The 22,789-nt window shown below is 34.6% G+C and overlaps 1 protein-coding gene across 1 annotated transcript in view; it reads right to left on the bottom strand.

The window, feature by feature from the left end:
* The window catches only part of UVRAG (UV radiation resistance associated), a 263,463-nt gene that overhangs the window by 133,663 nt on the left and 107,011 nt on the right, over positions 1-22,789 (bottom strand). Inside the window, 1 exon segment of the mRNA XM_037522986.2 lies at positions 5,529-5,634. Within this exon segment, the coding sequence (XP_037378883.1) occupies positions 5,529-5,634 (106 nt within the window).

Below are 22,789 nucleotides of genomic sequence, written 5' to 3'. Positions count from 1 at the left end.
AAAATAGCTTATATCATATAATGCCAGAAATTAAGGAAATACTTTAAAAAACAATCAAAATAGTGATGAGGACAAGTTGAAAGGACGCAGGATATAATATGAAAGCTCTCTGAATGGCTAAAGCCATGAGTTGAGCAAGAAAATAACAATGTTGAATTATAACCTAAAGCACAAAATAATATACACAAGGCCATTACTAACAAATGATTAAATAAACAGGAGCGGGGCGCGGTGGGGGGGAGCGCAGATAGATTTTCCTTCCAAAGAATTCCAAATAACGTATGTAGACAGTCTATGCTCCAGGAGGTAGAGATTACCTCTCTTTGTGACTGCAGGCTGGACTTAAAATTTGCTTTCAAATTGTTGAATATGAAAAGGGAACTTTATAGTAATAAACCTGGGAAACACTATCTTAACGAAATGATCAACCTGAATATCAGCAGTAATTACTGAGGATGATTTAAAGATGGGGTGATTTCAAGGAAAGAATGAGAAACTGTCATAGGTCAGAGAAATCTAGGAAGACATGATGACCAAATCCAATGTGGTATCCTGGACTGGATACTGGTCCAAAAAAGGACCTGAGAACCGATCTATTCATGATAAAATATTAGACAAGTCATAATCAAGTGGTACTCTATAAAACAACTAATAGTCCTCAAACTATCAAAGTGATCAAAAAATGAAAAAGAGAAATTTTCACAGCCAAGAAAAGTCTTAAGGAAGCTTGACTACTAATTGTAGTAAGGTTTCCAGGGTGGGATCTGGAACGGAAAAGGGACATCAGCAAAAATTAAAGAAATCTGAATAAAGGATGGACTTTGGCTAATGAGATTTATCAACACAGATTTATTAATTGTCCTAGCTAATAATGGGAAAACTTGGAGGGAGGATAAACTATTGTAAAATTAAAGGGTTGTTTTATTTTTTAAAAAAAGACACTAGTGGCAACACTAGTGAAAACTGAATTTAAAGTCCATTTTTACAATAATATAGCAATACTAATTTTGTGCTTTATGATATAGCATGTCTCATGTCAAATGTAACGTGGTTATTAAAAAGACAACACTAGGGTAAACAACTGGATGATAGGTATATGGAAACTAAATTATCTTTGCAAGTTTTCTAAAAATTTATATAAAGAGTGGACAAAATTATTCAAACTTGCACATTTTGTCCACTATTTTTAGTGGACAAAATTATTCAAACTTGCACATCTTGAAAGATACACAAGTGACTAATAAAGATAAAAAATCTTCATCATAGAAATGCAAGTATAAACCAAAATAAGAAAACATTAGAACCCTTTACAATTGCTAAAATTTAAAAGACTGGCCTCTTAAATAAAATGGACAACTCTTTGAAAGACTTAAGTTACCAAAACTCACTGAGTAGAAAGATAATTTCAGTAACCTAAGAACCACTAAAAATTGAACTCCTGCTTCAAAATCCACAAAGAAAACTCCAGGTCCAGAAAACCTCGTTGGTAAATTCTACCAAACATTCAAGAAACAATTTCAGTTCTAGACATCTTCTTCCAGAAAACAGAAGTGGAAACATTTCTCAACTCATTATTTGTCACCAACATTAGCCAGACAAAGAGATTACAAGAAAACAAATCGGCAGACCCATGAATACAGATGCAAAGTTCCTTTAAATTGTTTAGCAAATTAAATCTAGTAAAATACCTAAAAAGACTAACTGATCATGAACAAGAGGCAATTTCCCCAGGAATACAAAGTTGGATTAACATCAAAAATCAGTTATATTTTATTATCACAATACAAGGAAAGAGAAAAAACATGCAATTGTCTGGACAGACACAGGAAAAGTTTTTGACAAAATCCAAAATACGTAAGCAGGGCCTCCCTGATGGCGCAAGGGGTTAAGCACCGCACTATGAAGCAATCCACAGCCTCTGCAGCATAAGTTTGCTCCCCGGCCGGCCAGGGAGCTACCCAGATGGTGCAGCAGACCTCTCCTATTTCGCGCGCTGCTCCCTTCAGCAGTGTACTTTGGTCAATCTGCCTGTTCTGTTCCCCACTCTGTCTCTGGTGAATCCTCTCACCCCCCGAAATCTCTGGCCTATACTCCAGCTCTTGTATGCATAAATAAATAAATCTTAAAAAAAATACATAAGCAAAAAAAATCCATATGACAAGAGCAGAAAAGTCATTAAAAAAATAACGAATGCCAAAAACAAGTTTGTTGGACATTGATATAACATGAAAAGATTCTAGATCTTTGAAAGTCATTACGTAGGAATGCAATTTCTTATAAGAGTTAATTAGAGGGCCTCCCCGGTGGTGCAGCGGTTGAGCGCTGGGCTGCGAAGCTGCCCGCAGCCTCTGCAGCGCTGGTGTGATCCCCGGCTGCTCCCAGGCCGCTGGGCGAGGGTCCCACATGGCGCACAGACCTCTCCTGCCGCCCACTGCTCCCCTCAGCAGTGTACTTCGTCAGTCTGCCTGCTCTGCTCTCCCCTCTGGCTCTGGTGAATTTTCTCACCCTCCAGCGTTGCTGACTGTACCCAGTGCGTGTATAAATAAATAAATAATTTTTTTTTTTTTAAAAAAGAGTTAATTACATTTGGTCTTGAAGTAATCTGATTTCATTGAGTATCAAATATTCCCTCTGACTGTATTTTTATATAGGTTAAAATTAAAATTAATTCTTATACATTGAAAATGCTTTGGTTGTTGTCTGATAACACTGCATCATTTGGAAAGGGAACAAGAAGAAAAAGATAATAATAAAGGTTTCCAATATGTTGCAGGTAACTTAAATAATTAAGAAGTATAAGCATCAGTCACTGAGAGGTGACAAGCAAACCAAAATTTCTGTCTCTGTTTATGAAATTACTAATGGAAAATTTTTTCCTTTCTTTAGGTCTTATTTTTCTATTCTTTTATAAGAGGAAATTATGCTAATTCATTCTTAAACTCAGCAAATATTTATTGAGCACCTATTATGTGTCAAATGCTTTTTTAAAATTTATTTTATTATTATTTTTTAAATTTTATATATATATTTTTTTAAACATTTATTTATTTATTTATACAAGCACTGGGTACAGTCAGAAGCGCGGGAGGGTGAGAGAACCCACCAGAGCCAGAGTGGGGAGCAGAGCAGGCAGAAGGACCGAAGTACACTGCTGAGGGGAGCAGCAGGCGGCAGGAGAGGTCTGCACGCCATGTGGGACCCTCCTCCGGTGGCCGGGGAGCAGCCGGGATCGAACCGGCGCTGCAGAGGCTGTGTCGAACCGGCGCTGCAGAGGCTGCGGGCAGCCCTGCAACCCAGCGCTCAACCGCTGCGCCACTGGGGAGGCCTAATTTTATATATTTTTTACATCATTTTTCATTTTACACCATGTATGCATTTTCATCTTGGTTATAGTCCCCATACCATTCCCATTTCCCCCTTTTTTGATCCTACTCTCTCCTCTCCCCACCTCCTGTAGTGTGTCTGGTTTATAGTTGCTTGTTGATTTTGATTTTTACTTTATTATAATTAGTCTTTTTCCTGCTCCCTTATTTAGGATTTCTAAATTCCTGCTATGAGTGAGACCATCTGGTATTTTTCTTTTTCTTTCTGACTTATTTCATTGAGCATGATCCCTTCCAGCGCCATCCATGTTGCTGCAAATTGCATGAGTTTATCTTTTTTGATTGCTGAGTAATATTCCATTGTGTATATGTACCACATCTTCTTGATCCAGTCATCTATTTTTGGGCATTTGGGTTGTTTCCATAGCTCAGCTATTGTAAATAGTGCTGCTAGAAACACAGGGGTGCAGGTGCCCTTTTGAAGTAATGTTTCTGTATCCTTTGGGTAAATACCTAGGAGTGGAATTGCTGGATTCAAATGCTTTTTCCAGACACGGAGGAATACAAAGCAGTGTTTAAAAAAAAAAAGACAAATCCCACCTTGCCCCATACACACAGAGTTTAAAGAGACAAACAAAATACATATGTAAAGTATACATCATACAAAAGGGTTAATAAATGCTACAGAGAAAAATAAAGCAGGAAAGGAGACAGAATGCATGAGGAGAGATTGGTTTTAAGTAGCATTATAAAGAAACTACATGATTTCTAGGTTCACGTTCAGTTCAAACAGCCAATGATTTTCTTCTGTGTTGAGTAGGCAGCATAAAAATACATAGTGAACCTCTGAACCTGACCTCTTTAAACTCCTACATTCTATCACCTTGTTCTGTGTGTCACCACTTATATTTTAGAAAAATAGGATTAAATATAAACTTTTCCATACTGAGACAAAGCATATGCTGTCATTTAATGAAATAAGTAATTTCCCAGTCTTGCCTTGGGAGAGGGACATAAGAAAAATAAAACTTGGCAATGTCTCCCCAGACAAAGGTTCTAAAAATGTGGCATTTCTGTACACTACAGAAAGGATTCAAATTAGCTGTTTTTTCCCTCCTCCAATATATTTGTGGTCTGGAATTCAGTCCTTTATTGGGTCTAAGTTACAACAAGAGGTGGTTTAAGAGCTTCTCCAAAATGGAAGAATTTCCACGGGCAAGAAAAGTTCTATGAGTAATACTACTATAGTTATTGCAGCTACCACGTTTTATATGCCTGCTATGTGCCAGGTACAGCACCATTTTGTATATTAGGTCAAATTATATGAAACTGCCATTTATAAGTCAGAATCAGCAATTTTATATAGTTTGAGTATACTGTCATTCATTCATTTCAAATTCCATGAGAAAGAATTCTGTGTGCATTTCTGCTTTTTCATAGCTCATCTATTAAATTACCTATCTATTACAGAGTTTGTGTAAACAAATATACAAAAACTTTCATTATAACTTAATCTGAGGATCTGACTTTTAAGTATCATAAATTTCATCTAAGCAATATGGCTTCATTTGAGAAAAGCTCAATTACTAATTTATAACCACTATTCTGCTTAGAAAGACAGAATCTTCATTCCAAAATTAACACTTTTTTCTCTACTAGGAAGAATACAAAGCATACCAATATTATGTTAATATCTTAAATCTGTCCATCTTGGATTGAAATTTCTATTTTTTTGGAAATGGGTCATTAAAAGGATCTTTCCCTAAAGAGAACATTGCGCATAAACCAACCTATTAAATTTAATCCAAATAATTTTTAAATCATCTTTTAAAAGTAGATTAGTCCCTAAAGTTTATTTCTTTTTCTTCTGGCAGCTATTTTTCATTCATTATACAGTTCATGTCTAGAGTTCACTTTTATAGGACATTAATAAAATAGCTTTTAATTATCTTATAAGTAATTACATGTAATCTAAAGTTTCATCCAGCAGAATAAGGCAGGCACTTTGTATGTTACATTATTAGCAGATGGGAAAGTTTATTTACAACCTTTAAATGCCAACAGAAGTCTTAGTGAAACATTTCAGGTTAAAAAAGAAAAAACAACAAAGTCTTTTTTGGGAAAAAAAAGCAATCCAAGAAGAATATAATGATTACTTTTAGAAATCAAGACGTTTAATTATACAGGTAAATATATAAAACCTACCAGCTCATTGCTTGTAGATGTGAGTCTTAGTTTTTCTTCAATTTCCTTTCCAATTTTCTGAACAGTTACCTGAGTCTGTTTAATTGCACACTGGGCTCTATGAAGCCTAGAAATGAAAATTGTAGAAAAATTTAAATAAAATAACTATAAACTCTGAACACAGAACCAAAGACATAAATGGACATTAGAGTATAAACAGAATTAAAAATGAACCAAGCTGATCATTTCACAATTCTCTAACATTATCTACAATGAAATAACAAGTATTACAACATGCTGTAAAACCACCTTTTCTATAAACCTGCCTCTAATGTATTGAGAGCTAAAATGAAAAACTCACTGGAGTCTAGAAGTGACTTTGGAAAATAATCTGGCTGGATCCTATGATTTTGCAGAGAAATTAGGAGAACATCGCCACTACCCAGAAAACTGAATTAAAGCAGACACTATTTTGAAACAAGCAACATTGCCTCTTTCAAATGAGCTATTGTTATTTCTTTTTTTGCTTTAATTTTGTTTGTTTTATTTTTAGTTCTCTTTGTCTTCAAACATAGCTTATATATTCCTTATACATTACATAACAAAAATGAGCAAGTTGTCTTTCGTCATAAATGACATGATTTCCATGTGGAAAATCATTAGAGATCTATAAAACAACTACAAGAATAAAATCACAGGGAAAAAAGGGCAATATACAAAAATCCTGTTGTATTCCATATATAGTGCAACACTATCACAATTCCCCTCAAAATCACAATAGGCTTTTCTTTTTTGGTAAAAATTAAGAATCTGGGACTATAATTTATACTACAAAGAATATTATATTAAAAAAAAAACAAAAAATCTTGAAGCACTAAACGTGATTTCAAATCTCTCTTTTTCATAAAGCTACATAACCAAAACAATATGCAATTGGCATAAGGACTGAAAAACTGATCAATGAAACAGAATAAAGAGTATAGAAACAGGCCTACATATAGATGGTCAATTGATGCTGGACAAAGGAATCCAAGCAAATTAATGGAGAAGGAAATTTTTTTTAAATAAATGTTGCTGGAACACTGGATAAACACAGGAAGAAAAAAGAATTTCATTCCCTATCTCACAGCACACACACAAAAATCAAGTCAAGGAGATCATAGTAAATATAAAAACTAAAATCATAAAACTTCTAGAAGAAACCAGGACAATCTCTTGCAACTTTGGGATAGGCAAATATTTCAAAAGAACACATAAAAAGCACTAACCAAATAAAAAATTAATAAATTGGATTTTACCAAAAAAAAAAAGTTTGTTCATAAAGATACCATTAAGAAAATGTAGAAACAATGCACAGACTGGGAGAAAATACATGCAAAACATCAATCAGACAAAGGACTGTGTCTGAAGTATTTTAAGAAGTCTCAGAAATTACTAACAAAAAGACAATCCAATCAAAAATGGGGCATAAGAGTGAAATACTTCACAAAAGAAGATATAAGGAAGGTCAATAAATATAAGGAAGGGTACTCAACATTTTAGTCATAGTGGAAATGCAAATTAAAATAATGAAATACCAATTCAACCTGTTGAAGATAGCTAATATTGAAAGAACAATGTATTGTTGGTAAAAGTGTAAAACAGTACTATCATCTTGATAAACCTTAAAGTTAAACATACATCTAATCTATGACCTAGCACTTCTACTCTGTGGTATTTATTCAAAAAACCTTAAAGTGATACATTAAGATTTGTCTATGAATGTTCATAGAAAACAATACAAATGGTTATCAAATATGAGAATTAATAAATTGCAGAATATTCATACAATGAAATTCTACTGAGCAATAAAAAGGAACATACCAATGATAAACACAATAATACAAATGAATCTCAAAAACACTATGTTAAATTTTTACTAAAAAATGCCAACAACAGGTAAAAGCAATCTATCATGAGAAAGCAAAAGAATGACTACTTGCCTATGTGGGGCAGGGTTTGCCTGGTAGGGAGCAAGGGGAGCAAAGGAACTATCTGAGGGGTGGAAATGGTTCCATATCTCATTGGTAGTAAGGGGCATATGGGTGTGTATACTTAGCAAACCTCTGAAGAGTAAGCAAAAGATGTACACATTTCAATGTATGTAAATTTTACCCATTTTTTTTAACCTGGTCAGCAATGCTAATCTGAAAGTTATCCTTTATATGAGGTCAATTTTATTAGAGATCTGATGGCATCAATACTTTTACCAACACCATTATTATTATTATTGACACTATGTATTCATATCAAATACACTATGTATTCAATATCGAATATTCATATCATATTCTGCACTTTCAGAAATTGCCTAATCATTTCTGAGGATTTCTTAGGTCAGCAACTCTTATAATAAGTTTGCTTATGAGATCAATTATTCAACAACATCCTCAGGGTTCTCAAAAAATTCAATACAAGAGATTATACTCCATCTACTGTCTCTTGCTCTATGTGTAAGTCTCTTTTACTCTGTGTCTCTTGATCTCTTATTAGTAATACTCTCTTACAAAGATAGCTCTAAAGCAAGGAAAGGTACTTTGTGATGTGGTCCCAGCATACACCTGCAGTCTCATATCCTCATAATCCTTACTTTGCATACTCTACTCCAGCAATATTGAAACTACTGATATTTCTCCAAACATGTCATGCCATTTCTGGCTTCTCAACCTTTGAGCAGTTCTTTGCCTATAAGTTCTCCCTGTCTCTTAGCAGGTAAATGTATTCCCAAATTTATTAAGAAGCAACTCAAGTATAAACACTTGAGTTTATAGGCCTTCCTTGACTGCTCCAGACAAGTTGAGGCATCCCTTCCTCTGGAAATTTGCCACATCATGTATATAACATCACTAAAAAGAATACAAAAGAGCATTTCACAGCAACTATTCTTCTCTACTTCCTTACTAGATCTGAGCAGGAAAAAAAAGTCTCATTTTTTAAATGAATCTTTTCAGTGCTAAGCATAGAACATGGTACAAAGGAGGTACTCAATATATTTTCTACTGAATGTCAACCAATGTCTGAATATAAAAGCATCTTTCCAAGATTTCATATTTACAATGGACATCAGTAGGAGAAAGATTAATGTGATCAATTTCTATATTTAGTACTTCAAAATATTCTATTCAAAATGTAATTCATATAAACAGTGATCATTAAAGTAAGAAAACAAGGAATTTTTACTAAAAATGTTATCAAAATTCTAACAATAGTTGGTAGGCATTATCAACAAGAGCAGAAATCAACAATATATCCTGTTACTTTAAACGGGGAAAATGCTGCCTAAAATTCACTGGTACTATGCAAACAACCTTGTCAGATGGTAAAGACTTTAAAAATAAAAATGATTCATGACCATAATTAATGTATGACTTCAACTATTTGGCTCTCACTGCCCCAGACGCTTTCTGATCTTACCTTAGGGGCTTTAAACACACAGACAGAGTCACATTTCCTCCAATCTTCAGTGTTATCCAAATAGACTTTCAGAGTCCCTGCTACATCAAGACAGAGCTAATAACACCGCCCTCCCCTCCCCCCACCTTTCAAATAGAACAGGAGAATAAAAGTTTGAAGTGTCAGACTTTTAAACATAACCTGGGACATCCTGATTCCCCTAGGGGTTAGGAGGTGCAGGACTAACAAGAAAAGAAACAAATGCTTTACCTCCAAACCAGTTTCAGAGAAATGTTTCTTGATTTTGTAAACCATGAAAAGACACTATAAAGAAAGAAATTTACATGATCTGGTCACCTGGGTGATTGGTCAATACCAACACACTCCCAAGCTGACCTAAAACTCATCATCACTGGTGAAGGAAGTAGTGTATCTATCTAATAAGTAGTCTGATTATGGTAAATTAATGTATTCCTATTATTAAATACGATTCTAGAAACAGAAAAATGGAAACTGAACTAAAAAATAATTATTTCAGGTTAGAGATAGAGCTGTTAAGATACAAAGAATCAGGGCCTCCCCGGTGGTGCAGTGGGTTGAGCACAGCGCTGTGAAGCTGTGCACAGGCTCTGCAGCGCGGGTTCAATTCCTGGCCGGCCAGGGAGATTCCCACATGGCATAGCAGACCTCTCCTGTTGCACCCGCAGCTCCCCTCAACAGTGTACTTTGGTCATCTGCCTGTTCTGCTCCCTGCCCTGTCTCTGGTGAATTCTCTCACTCTCCCCTACCTCTGGCCTGTACCCCAGCTCTTGTATAAAAATAAATAAATCTTTAAAAAAAAAAAAGATACAAATACAAAGAATCAAAGGTATTATGTCAAATACACATTAATAAAGAATGAGACCATGGCAGTCAGTATTAATAATAATAATCTCAGTGAAGAAGTTAGGAGACAACTGAGTGGTAATCATATCACATCTGAAATGTTGTATTCAATTTTAAGATAGAGAATGACAACTTAGAACCCCCTAGAAAGGCAGTGAAGAACGGTTCCCTATGGCTTGCAAGGAAAGATAAAATGGGAGAATGTAGGAAAAGACATGAATCAATTGGGAGAAATAGATAACTTAGTCATTAATGACTTTGTATTCCATATAAGGAGCTTAGATCTATTTTTTAATTCTAAAGGAATTAGGAGTTTTAAGTTGGGAAAGATTTAATTACATCTGCACTTTAGAAAGATCTTTCTTTCTGTAATAAGGTGAATATGACACAGAGAAACAGACTATAAGCAGGAAGGCATTGCAAGTATCCCAGTAAAAGTTGAAGCACTGTCTTAAACTAACACAGTAACAGGAAAAATAGTATAGATACAAAGAGTGAGAGAAAAGGAGAGCTGAACAATGATGCTTGAAAATAAATCACCAACATAAAGATTTCAAAAGAAGACATCACTACAGATCCTATAGATGTTTAAATGGCGTTAGGGGAAATTATGAACATTCTATTCCAGTAAATTCAATGTAGATGAAATAGTAAATATGCTAATTAATTCCTAATTAATATACAAAAATCAGTAACTAATAACTAATAATAAAGATAATGAAAGACCTGTACACTGGAAACTACAAAACATTGTCAGGAGAAACTAAGACACGCAATTGGAGATATTTTATATCTCCAATTTATATAAGTCATTTTATAATCTGGAAGTCTTAGTACTGTTAAGAGGTCGTCTCCCTAAATGTATTGATAGAATCAATGCAAATCCAATCAAAATCCTAGCAATATTATCCTCTTAACTCAAAAGGATAATAGAATTTTCTTCAAAGAAAATGATGAAGAACAACAAAGTTGAGGATTTATGGTACTAGATTTTATGATATTGGAAAGCTACAGTTTATAGAGCATTAGAAGTTGCACATGGCTAAGGACATAGATCAATGAAACAGAATTCAGACTATAGAAAAAAAACCACTCAAACATGACTTATTTTCTGATAAGAGAAAGAAAAGTTTAGCCAATAAATGACACTGATTAACTGAATATCAGTTACTAGGGGTATGAACCTTAATCACTATCTCACAGCATATGCAAAAAATAACTTTTTTGCAGGTCAGAAATCTCAATGTAAAAACTAAAACTACAAATATTCTAGAATAAAACAGGAAAATATATTTATGACCTTGGGCTAGTCAAAGATTTTCTAAGCAAAACACAAAATGTAGTATCCATAAAATAAAAACCTGATGCACTTTATCAATCAAAATTAAAAGTTCCTACTCATCAAAAGGCATCGTTGAGAAAATTAAAAATCAGAGTGGGGGAAATACTAAATATATCTAAAAAAAGATTTGTATGCAGAATATATAAAGAACTTCTACAAATCAACAAATATAACCTATTATAAAAATGGTCAAAATATTCAAACATTTCACAAAAGAAGACATATTAGAATGGCCAGTAAGCACAGAAAATGGTGCTCAACATCATTGGTCATGATAGAATTAAAAATTTAAATCCAAAACAAGATACTTGCATAAGCCTACGATAATGGTTAGAAGTTACAAAACTGATGATACCCATCCTGACAAGGAATAGAGCAACTGAAACTTTCAAACATTGTTAGTAGGATTACAAAACTGTATTACTACTTTGTTCACAATTCCTTAAAAATTAGATATATACCTCCCAAATGAACAGGTATAGAAGAAATGGAAACATGATCACACTTATATTCTATAAGAATATTTCTAGCAACTTTATTCATAGCAGCCAAAAAAGTGGAAACAACTAAAATGCCCATCATCAGGATAATGAATAAGCAAATTGTCACATAGTTGTAGAAAGAAACACCACTCAGAATAAAAAAGAATAAACTATTGATCTATACAACATGGAGACATTTTAAAAACTGTATATTGAACAAAAATAGAAACCAGTTTGAGTTGTAGTCAGTTTGAGGTGCCTGTGCAACATTTAGGAAGAGGTGTTAGATATAAGGCTCTGAAGCTCAGGAGACAGATCTTGGCTAGAGATAAAAATGTAGCAATTATTAGAACACAGATGGTTATTAATGCTGTGAAAGTAAATGAAATCATTCTAGAAGACTTTGAGAATGACAGGAAACAGAGCCTAGAATAGAATTCCAAGGTGCATCAATATTTAAGGATTGGGGGGAAAAATTAAAGATGCGAAAACATTCTGACCTGAAATAGCCAGAGAAGTAGATAAGCTGGAAGAATTGGCATTACAGTTGTCAAAAGAACTGCCTTATAGCAGTCAAGAAGGAATGAGCACTGTCATAAAATCAAGCAACCTAACAGTCAGTATCTACAGATCTAGCAACAGGGACTTGACTAAAATCCTTTCAAATCTGCTCAACTCTCTCCAAGTCTACCACCACCATCACCTTTCATTTAATCAATATCCTCCTACCTGGTTTCTCAGCTCAAACTCTTGTTCTTTGCAATTCCACTCTCTACTTAGTACCAAAGGTAACCTTTTTCATTTGGTCAGTAGTTGCAGCCTGCTCCCAAACAATCTTCATAACGCCAACTTTATAAGAGCTATATCCACAATCTGACATCACTTAAGTCACTGTGCATGTTGCAGCATGTCAACACGAGTCCTAATGAAAGAAGAGAAACAGACTATAAAGACTGTTTCCCTCAACCAGCAGCATATTCCAGTACTCCAGGTTTCTCTTCTCATAGGCTCAAGAGAGAACAATTTCTCATTTAAATTGCAATTACAGAGGCTTTGATACATGTCTAGGATTAAATTTCCCTAGAGACAACTAGAAATATCACTACAAACTTATAATTTAAAAGGCTAGTACTAATGTGGCTATACCTAACCATGTTATGTTCATTTCTGATAAACACTAAATGCTTTAGATATTCTAAGTTCTCTAAGAGTGTTTGTCTATACAATTCCTTTCATTATGTAACATACCTAAAGGTAGCTAACACATATGTAGTTCTAGTCATGTTTATAATATTTTCTTTCGTTGATGATAAAAGCGTTTTCTGGTGACTGAAAAGACTGCTAACCTACAATTTTTCCATTTAAATACAATTTTCAATCTTTATATAATTCTATTTTAATAAGCCTAAACTCCATAATCATGAATCAACACAATGCTCCCAAACTGTTAATGGATAGCAGTATCACATTTGTCAAGTGCCTGCCTTTTCCTAAATCTGTTGTCATGTAAATCTATTCATTCTTCTTTCCCAAAGCTATCATCTATATCATTTCCTTTTCATTATTCCCACTATAAGCATTAATGTAAGTTCTTCTCTTTCTAATATCTGTCTTCTTCAATTCACTTGTAATAATGACGTGCGACTATTCTTCCAAAAACATGTATTTTGATAGTGATTTACAGAAAATCAAAATACTGAATTGGGATAACAAAGACCTTTCAAATCTCAATGTCTCAATTACTAGAATGACTGCAGGCAAACTACACAAAAAACAGGGTAATATATTAAATGATCATAAATTCTATGATTAGATGTTCTTCTTTGTCTGAAAACATTCCGCGGCTATTTTCATATAGATAAAACTCAACTGGGTTAGCCTAGAAATTCAAAGTCTAATAGAATTTAGTCAGGCAGAATAATATTAATATTTATTAAAACTCTTGGGTCTCATACAGTACCTGACACATAGTATATATATATATATATTTTTTTTAAAGGTTTATTTATTTATACAAGCACTGGGTTTCAGTCAGAAGGGCGGGAGGGTGAGAGAATTCATCAGAGCCAGAGCAGAGAGCAGAACAGGCAGACTAACGAAGTACACTGCTGAGGGGAGCAGCGGGTAGCAGGAGAGGTCTGCGCGCCATGTGGGACCCTTGCCAGCGGCCGGGGATCGAACCGGTGCTGCAGAGGCTGTGGGCAGCTTCTCAACCCAGGGCTCAACCGCTGTGCCACTGGGGAGGCCCAGGATATATTTATATTAATAAAACATTCAATGAATAAACATTTATTAGAACTTGCTATGGGCCAGGCACTGGGCTAAAAACTTGAAATTGATGCAGTACTGCATCAGTCTTCACAACTAACCATAGATTTGGAACATTATCATTCCCATTCTACATGTGAGAAAACTGAAGCAAGTGATAGAATCAGGATTCATACCCAGGTTTATCGGACTCCAAAGTCTATGAACTTCATTGCTACGCTATCTTCTACCCATAAATCCATCATTCCTAATCTTGCCACCATCTCCCCAAAAAACCTTAACATCATTACATGTTAAATAGATTTTCAGTTTCCAAACAGACTCTTTTTAGGCTGAACCTATCAATGAGTCCGTTTAGTGTACCTACCATAATTTGCTGTGTGCGTTTCCTTCCATTAATCTCTGATTGCACTCAGAGATTATATACCTTAAATTTCATCTAAATCTGCTACTGCTTTCTACCCTGCTATCTTTGTGGTAAGCAGAATTCTAAGACCTCCCCACCCCCACCCCATCAGATTCCCATCCCCTGTGTTCTTGCCCTGTATAATCTCCTCCCCTTGTACATTAGCAACTTATAAATATGCTAGGATATCAATCTGTGATGTTACTTTATAAGGTCAAGGAATTTGGGGGTTGAAATTGAGGGATATACTTAAGGATCTAAATCAGTTGTGTTTGAGTTAATCAGAATGAACTGAATTGTGTCCCTCAAGTTCATAAGTTGAAGCCCTACCCCCGCGGTGTGAGGGTCACCCTCAACAGCCCTAAGAGCACAACTCCATCCAGAACTCATACCATGATACAGTGGCCTTTCTCCAGCACTGGATTCCACATTCTTTGAAAACCTAGACCTACATCTTATTAGTATTTGTGCTCCTGAGCTTGCTTTGAGTGCTTGGAACAAATCTTCAATATATAGTTCCTCCCTACCTTCCCTCAGCAATAGGGAGGGGGGCCCTCACCCTTCTCTTAAGTTTCTGAAGTATAGTAGACACTCAATAACATATAATTATTTTGAAATTTCTTCTGATTCTGTTTTTCTCAGATTTTGTGAAATATGGGTTACCTGATAACTATATTATGTTTTTTAAATAAGTGTACCAAGCACAGAAAAACTCCTGGAAAGTGCCTTGAGAGTATTTTGCAGAGTTTGCAAATCACAAAACACTACAGTATAAATTTCTGATTGTCAAAATCCCTCACAAAGAATGATTTTTATACAGAAACACAGCAATCCAGATTGGTTTGTTTAAAACAGAGTTTCTATATGCTACATGCCTTATCAATATAGTCTTAACTTTTTCTACCAGTCACGTTTCACTGTTTCTTAACATTGACTTCACTAAATGTTCTATATCTTTTTTCATTCAGGTTGTGTGCCCATACTGCAAGTATTCCTCTTCTCAAACAGGTGGCTTAAGGCTCAAATATAAGACTAAATTCTTATCCTAATTAAATTTCACCTTGAAATTTAAGATGGGCTGAACATATATTCTACTTTTCTAGTGCCAAGATATTCTTATATACTGATTCTGTTATACAAAGTAATCACCATCTCTATGAGCTGCACAATACCATTCTAAGAGCTTTTAAATTTTTAAGCTTTACGTATGTGTTCAATATCTCTGTTCAAACACACAGATTTTAGATATTCTAAAAGGAAGAGCTATGTCTCCCTTGTTCACTATTTTATCATAGTATATTACAGTATCCCAACATGCAGTACTCAACAAATATTTGGCAAATAAATAACTGAATAAATAAACACATTGAACTAAATCAAAAACAGAGCCCTATGCCATGTTGTTAGAAATTTCCCTCTAGGTTGACAGCAAGTCATTAAGTAGTTATAAATCTACCTATCTTTACTATGATCTTATTTATACTTTTTCATCTTCCTTCCAAAGCTTTCATTACACAACTTGTCAAACACTAGAATCAGTGTTACCTGGATCTACAAATCTAATTACCCTTTCAAAATGGTAACATAAGTCTTAGGTAACTGGTTCTTGGGAAAGGTTCCTAAAAGGAAGAGATTTAAGCTTCAATTTGCAGGAAGAGAAGGTAGGACTCTGACAATTATGTGGAAGAGAATAGTCACCTGGGGCACAGGGAATACCTTCTCAAATCCATTAAAAGAACAAAGTGCAGCACATGCTCGGAACAGGACGTTGGGTGTGCTAAAGAAAATGTAGCAATGTCATGAGAGTCTGAGAAGGTTATCAGAGACAAACTTCTGTGGACTTTAAATGCCTGAGAAATCATGTGCATCTTCACTGCACCAACAGCAGTCTTGGATACATAGGAATCACTCAAATACTTGTTGATGGGCTTATTAAATATGATAGTTTCCCTAAAGACCAGAAGTCTACCCTAAAGCCTGCTTCTACATTCCTATGTCTAGACTGTGCACATAGTTGAGAATACATAGACTAATGGTAATGGCAGCAAATAAGACAGAACACTGCTGCTATTTATGAAATTAACATAATCTCATGAAAAGTAAATGGTAGCATCGTGGGTGGGAAAGTTCTATTGAGGAGCTGGTAGGTGGTGTGAAAGTATGTGATAATGAATGTGTCAGGTCTAGTCTAACCAAGATGAGTCCTCAAAAACTTAACAAACAACGCTGATGAAGCAACAGTTATATAACAATAACCAACTCTTCAGATTTCCAATTTACATCTCAAGTAACTTATTTCAGGAAAGATTAACCACATTTGGCATATGAACATGCTAAATCATTCCCAGATTTTTTCATAATACCACCCATGTGCTAAAATGCAGGTTTAATTTAAAATATATTCATTGTATAATAAACATACTTGAAGAAGTATTCAGAAAAACACTTTAGAATCAGAAACAAGAAAGGGAACAAGCTATGATATGGGTGAGATTTTAATAATTAAAAAGAATATTACATACAACTTTGCATCAAGGAACTAAAAAACCCAGGAAAAGTAAAAGATTTTCTAACAAACTACAAATTACCAAATTGTTTCAACAAGAGGCTAAAAACCTGAATAGTTCAAGAAGGAAAAAGTTAGAAGGGTAACCAAAGGGTCATATTTTGGGAGACTGTGGGCACTGATGATTTTATAGGTGACATAACACCTGGCCTAGAAGTGTCTATTTACTCTGGAGTAATTTCACTCGAGGAGGAAACCAGCCTCCATGTAAGAAAACTGACAATTCTAAAAATGCCCTATATGAGAGGAAGCTCAAACTAGCTGAATGGAGAGGCTGACTGGAGAAAAAGGAGAGATGGTTGGCCAGTTTCCACTGTTCCAGTCATCCCAATTGAGGCAGCAAATATCGGGGTAGTGAAATATTCCTATGTCCAACCCAGCTGAATCTCCCTATGACACCTGTCACAGCTACCATGTGAGTGCAATGACATGAGAGCCTCCAAGTGAAAAACCATCAAGTTAAGTTCAAGTCACCCCACAAAATTGTGAAGATATGAGATTAACAAATCATTGTTTTAAACTACCAAATCTGGGGATGATTTGATATGTAAAAATAGGATACTTGCTATGGAGGACCTAATCAATGCAATCAGGTATAAGAAACAAGAGGTATATATGTAAAAATTAAGAGACAAACTGTTGCCATTTGCAAATGCTATCATTATCCACCTCATATATCCAAGTGAGTCAATGAAAAACTCTTAGAATAAAACCTTTCAGTAAAGTTACTGGATATAAGGTCACATGCATAATCTATAATGCCTTTAATTTCAAGAATTTCTCCATTCACCTCGGATGATACATTGAACAGACTACCTCAACTGGTGAAATCATGGTGCCGATGCATGGTGAAATATAACTGCATTACCACAAATACACTGTTTGACTTTGTTCTGGCTGATGGTCACAGACTGTATCCTGGTTAACCAGTTTATAAATTTGAACCTTTGACCACAAGAAAGATGAGACAAGAGGAATATATTTGAATTAACAAATTCATTTATAAAAACTGTTTTAATCTCATTTATCTTGGACCTCATTAAAAACAACCCACCACGCCTCCATACAACCTATCACACCAAAATTTACAGTTCTCTATGTGAATTTCAGAGACTACCCAATAATTCATTATTCATAACTTCAAGATGCTCCTTCTACTCCAATAGAATCTTCCTGTTATACTTACCTCCTCCTCTATCCCTATTATATGCTCTTATCCCTTCCGAGAGCCCCTCAAAATTCTTCTTTTAATTCAAGAGCTTTCCTCATTTCCTCCCTGAAGACTTCAAGAAAATCATATCAGCTTCTCTTTTTACAAGATCTGTTTAAAGACTACTAAAAATAAGGACATGATATATATGGTATTTCTTTTAATAAGCTTGTGTACCATGAAGTTCAACACTTGCTTATGTTTGTCTTCCACTAATTTTTCCACATATGAAATCTTTTCAATTAGATACACTTTATATCTTTTGTCATCTTCTCTTGCATCCTCTCTCTCTCTCTCATTGTATCTAGTAAAGGGGTTGTATACTTAGCAACTGTTTGATATATACTCACTAGGTCTTTTAATTGTCATTTAAATAATACTCTTGAAATAATTGGCTTTCACATAAACAACATTTGAAAAAGAACATCCTAAACTCGATTAAGTCTTCATGGAAAGTACTGGTGCTGAGTCATCAAAAAACATGGATTTGTAAACCACAGAGAGAAATTCTTCCCACAGGAGATGGCTGTGGAATTCCCAAGGAGAAGTTACCATTATCACATCTAAAAAAGAGAGGAAAGCTTGCACCAAGGAACTGACACACAAGAAAGAATACATTTAATTCCTAGTCATCAGATAGGCAGCAGTGAGATTTACTTCAGGTTAAAAAAAAGACAACCCATCTCAGAAAACTGCAAAAAAAAATCACACTTTCAAATTCATAGAAATATCATTAATCTATTCTTGTTTCTTGTTGAAGACTAGAAAAATCGCTGATAATCTTACTTCAAAAGCACTGGGAATAAAGCAGTACAGATATAATTAAGGTTTTTCAGGAAGAAACAAGGGAGGGTTATTCAGTAAATATTTTTTTAACTTCTTTTTATTTTTAAAAATATTTCTTTTCAAATGTAGTATTCAACTGAATTGCATCTGGTACCCCATATCTTTAAAATGCCTTATTTTGAATTCTAATGTTCATTATTACCATTAATTTTCATTGTTCTAATCTTCTATGAACAAGCCTCAGTCCCCTTCAACTTCTTTTCAGAAATTATATGGGTACATAGAAACTACCCTTTCTAGGATTCTGCATTTTCAAACTTATGACCAATAAGAGAGGCCAATACAAGGGGTCATGATGATTTTTCACTTGGTCTTGAGGTTCAGGCATGTGAAGTTCTCCTGGAATATGGTTTACAGTATAAAATGAAAGTTGGTCAGATTACACAAATGTGGGAAAATAAAACATTTCCTTAATTTTAATCTAATACTCTGGACCAAATGAAACTATCAGGTTAGTAAGAAAGATGACAGATGTGGGAATAATAATGATTAACTTTAAAGGAAGTTTTATGAAGAGACAACACATTTTAAGATGTGTTTTGAACTTGTTAGAAGCTCCCAGAAAAGTTCTAATTTCCAAAGAAGTTAATAATAAAGAGGGGCGAAGTAAATACAACAACAAAAATTTGAACAAAAAGAGATGGTTTCAGCCATGTTACTGGGTACACACAGGCTTTGACAAAAGCAAAGTTAGAAAGGTATTTTTAATGGAGCTTACTCCTGAGTGTAAATGAATAAAGCTTCTTTCATTGAGAAAAAAAATGCCTATCAAAATGTCAACTGAATTAAAGTGTGCTTAATGACACAGCTGAAAACACAATGGTGCAAACTCATTTTGTTGCAGTATGGTGATTAACATTTCAGACTGACAGACAATCCAGAGACTACCCAATAATTCATTATTCAAATGTGTATCAGAATAACCTGAGTTTGTTTTTTTTTTTATACATGCAACAGTCAGAAGCACGGGAGGGTGAGAGAATTCACCAGAGCAGAGCGGGGAGCAGAGCAGGCAGAAGGACCGAAGTACACTGCTGATCTGCATTCATTCTTGAAGTCTCTCAATCAGAATAATTAAAATGGTAATTATCTATAAACATGCAAAAATACACAATAAATACATATACACAATAAAGTCATATGATTTTTAAGGTAAAATTGTAGGAAGAGTATTATCTATTTGTTGAAATAGTATAGGCAAATTGATACATTTGGATTTTATGGATATAATAGGTAGTAAAGTACAGTAGTTTAAGAGGGGAGATTGTGACATCAGTGGTGGTTCAAATTCCAGCTCTATTTTTTATTAGCCATTTGATCCAGTGGAAATTACCTAACCTTTCTGTGCCTCATTTGTAAAATGAAGATAAAAATAGTACATTCCTCAAAGGTTTATTCCAAAGATTAAATACTTACAAAGCATCTATAGTATTATCACTTGAGAAGTGCTCAAATGTTAGCTATGATCTAATTATTATTATCCTCTTAAAACCTATGTATTTATTCTAGCAAGAATGCCACTTTCCAAAGCATTTCGGTGAGTTGCCCACAAAATTTGCAGTTTAGCTCTATAATGGCAAATCTCTGCCTTTGCAGGTGGACTTGATATTACAGGAATCATCAAAATTGATATGAGCCAAAGTTTTGTAAATTAGATGGGCAATCAGTGCGGATAATAACCTTTTAACTGAAAGATAAAATGTGACAGCATAGTAAGGAAAAAAATGTTATGCTGTTAATTCTAGAAATAACTAGGTAATTTGGCTCTTGTCCAATGATGTCACCTTTCTAATCAAAGGATCATGATAATGTTAGTAATGAGTTATTTTAGAGGTCTTTTAATCCATATTCCCATTTTAAATATGAAAAGGGAACCCCAGTTAGCTTAAGTGACTTCCCCCAAAGTCTCAAAGCTATGCCAGCCAGAAACCTGGGACTCAAGTCCAAGATTCCTAAAGTCCACTTCACACCTCCTTCTTGCACACTACACTGCCTCGTTGTCCTTTTTGTCACAATTGTATGCTAGATTTATATGTATGTAAATGGTCTTATTACTGGCATAAGAATACAAAAAAAGTTGTTCCCCAAAATTGAAATGTTTTCAAGGAATCCCCTACTGCCAATATATGTGATTATCTTTGCTCTTTTTAGTTTTTGGTATTAATATTTCAGAAGTGATTTAACAAATTTCTCCATTTGGCCTAGTATCTAAAGAAAATGAGCAAATACAGAATTCTTTCTAGATTGGCAGTTTTGTTAGAGTTTTAACTGGACACAAATCAAAATTACTGCAGTGTCTCCAAAGACATGTTCCTACCACCATACTACTACGTAGGATTCTTGAAGTGTGTTCCAAAAAAAATAAAATAGTGCAACTTTCTTTTCCCTCCCTTTTCATCCATCTAACCTCCATTTTATTACCAGTCTCACACACTCACAAAAAATACCTTACAAGTATTTTAGTCATTGATAAGGAAAAAAAAAACTCAAAACTGAAGGTGAGAGTATAGTCTTGTAGTCTTTATACTATATATTCTGAGGTCAACTGAGTTCTACAGAATATATATGCGCTCATGCATATGGCTTTTATGTCTATATATGTATGTGTAGAGAATCAGGTAAGGGCAATTTGCTACTGTGAAAAAGTTTTTTGGAGATCAAAAGATCTAGTTCAAACTCAGTTCTATCAATTTAAGAACTATAATTTAGAGATGATATAATCTCTCCAAGTATCTCTAGCTCTGAGTTCTCTATGGAAAAGGATTAGATAACATTAATCTTTTTAACTCCAATTCTACTGTGCCTGGCCCATAGATTTTCCATAAATTTGGCTCAGTTCAAATCTGAATGGGAAAAAAGGGAGACAATGAAAATGATATACAGATACAAGGTAAGGTCCACATTTCTCTAAGGAAGAATGTAAAGTCATTTTTTTACCCTGAAGTCATTAAAATGTTGTTCCTCAGGACAATAAAACCTTTAGGACTAGCATTAATTTATTCCATTTCTATACAAAATAAAGTAACAGACTGAATTTATTCTCCCATCTGAAATGACTTAAAAAAAAAAAAAACAACTAAGAAAACATAGGAAAGAATTGTTCTCAAGACACTGGTCTGGCTGTCAGGTAACAAAGGACAGAAATACCCGAGAGTGAGGAAAAAAATGAGATGAAACTAATGGTTGCCCCAGCTGACAGTCTGGAGAAAGGTTCTAGGCTGAGGCACAGGGAGAGGGTATGCCAACATAGCAAAGTGGTTTCTCCTAGTTGAGGAGAAAGTTGCAAGTCAAAGGAAGTCACGAGTGCTAGAGTCCTCAGTAGGCAGCACCAGAAAAGAGAAAGCTCTATACACTACTGTCACACTCAAGATTTCAGTGGCATACTGACCAATGAATCGCCTGAAGAAACTGTCCAAAGCCAGGAAAAGACCCACCTGAAAGGACAAGAAAAATGGGCAGAGAGAGCACATGGCCAGAAGTAGTGCCTGTTCCCCAGAGTTTGGCACATAATTCACTGGTCATATAATAAAGTACTCAGAAGTATTTAGTTTCAGGGGGTGGATAAAATTAACCCTAGATGAAATGCTATTCCAGCTCAGCCTTAAAGTTTAAAGCAAAAAAATGAAGGATTAAAATAGTTCCAAGTAACATAACTGTATCTCAGAATAAATCTTAAGAGTATTTACAGAACTACAAAAAGACCCAGTATACAAGTCAAAATTTACAGTCCCTAGCATCAATAAAAAAGCACTAGACAGGAAAAAAATAGGAAAACAATCCAAGTTGAGTAGCAAAATTAATCAAAACTGACTGAGAATTTACAGAGACAATACAATTACAGGGAC

Source organism: Talpa occidentalis, unplaced genomic scaffold, assembly GCF_014898055.3.
Source record: "Talpa occidentalis isolate TD23 unplaced genomic scaffold, MPIMG_talOcc4v2.1 talOcc4.3, whole genome shotgun sequence".
NCBI classification, from domain to species: Eukaryota; Metazoa; Chordata; class Mammalia; order Eulipotyphla; family Talpidae; genus Talpa; species Talpa occidentalis.
This window is presented reverse-complemented; position numbering and strand designations above follow the sequence as displayed.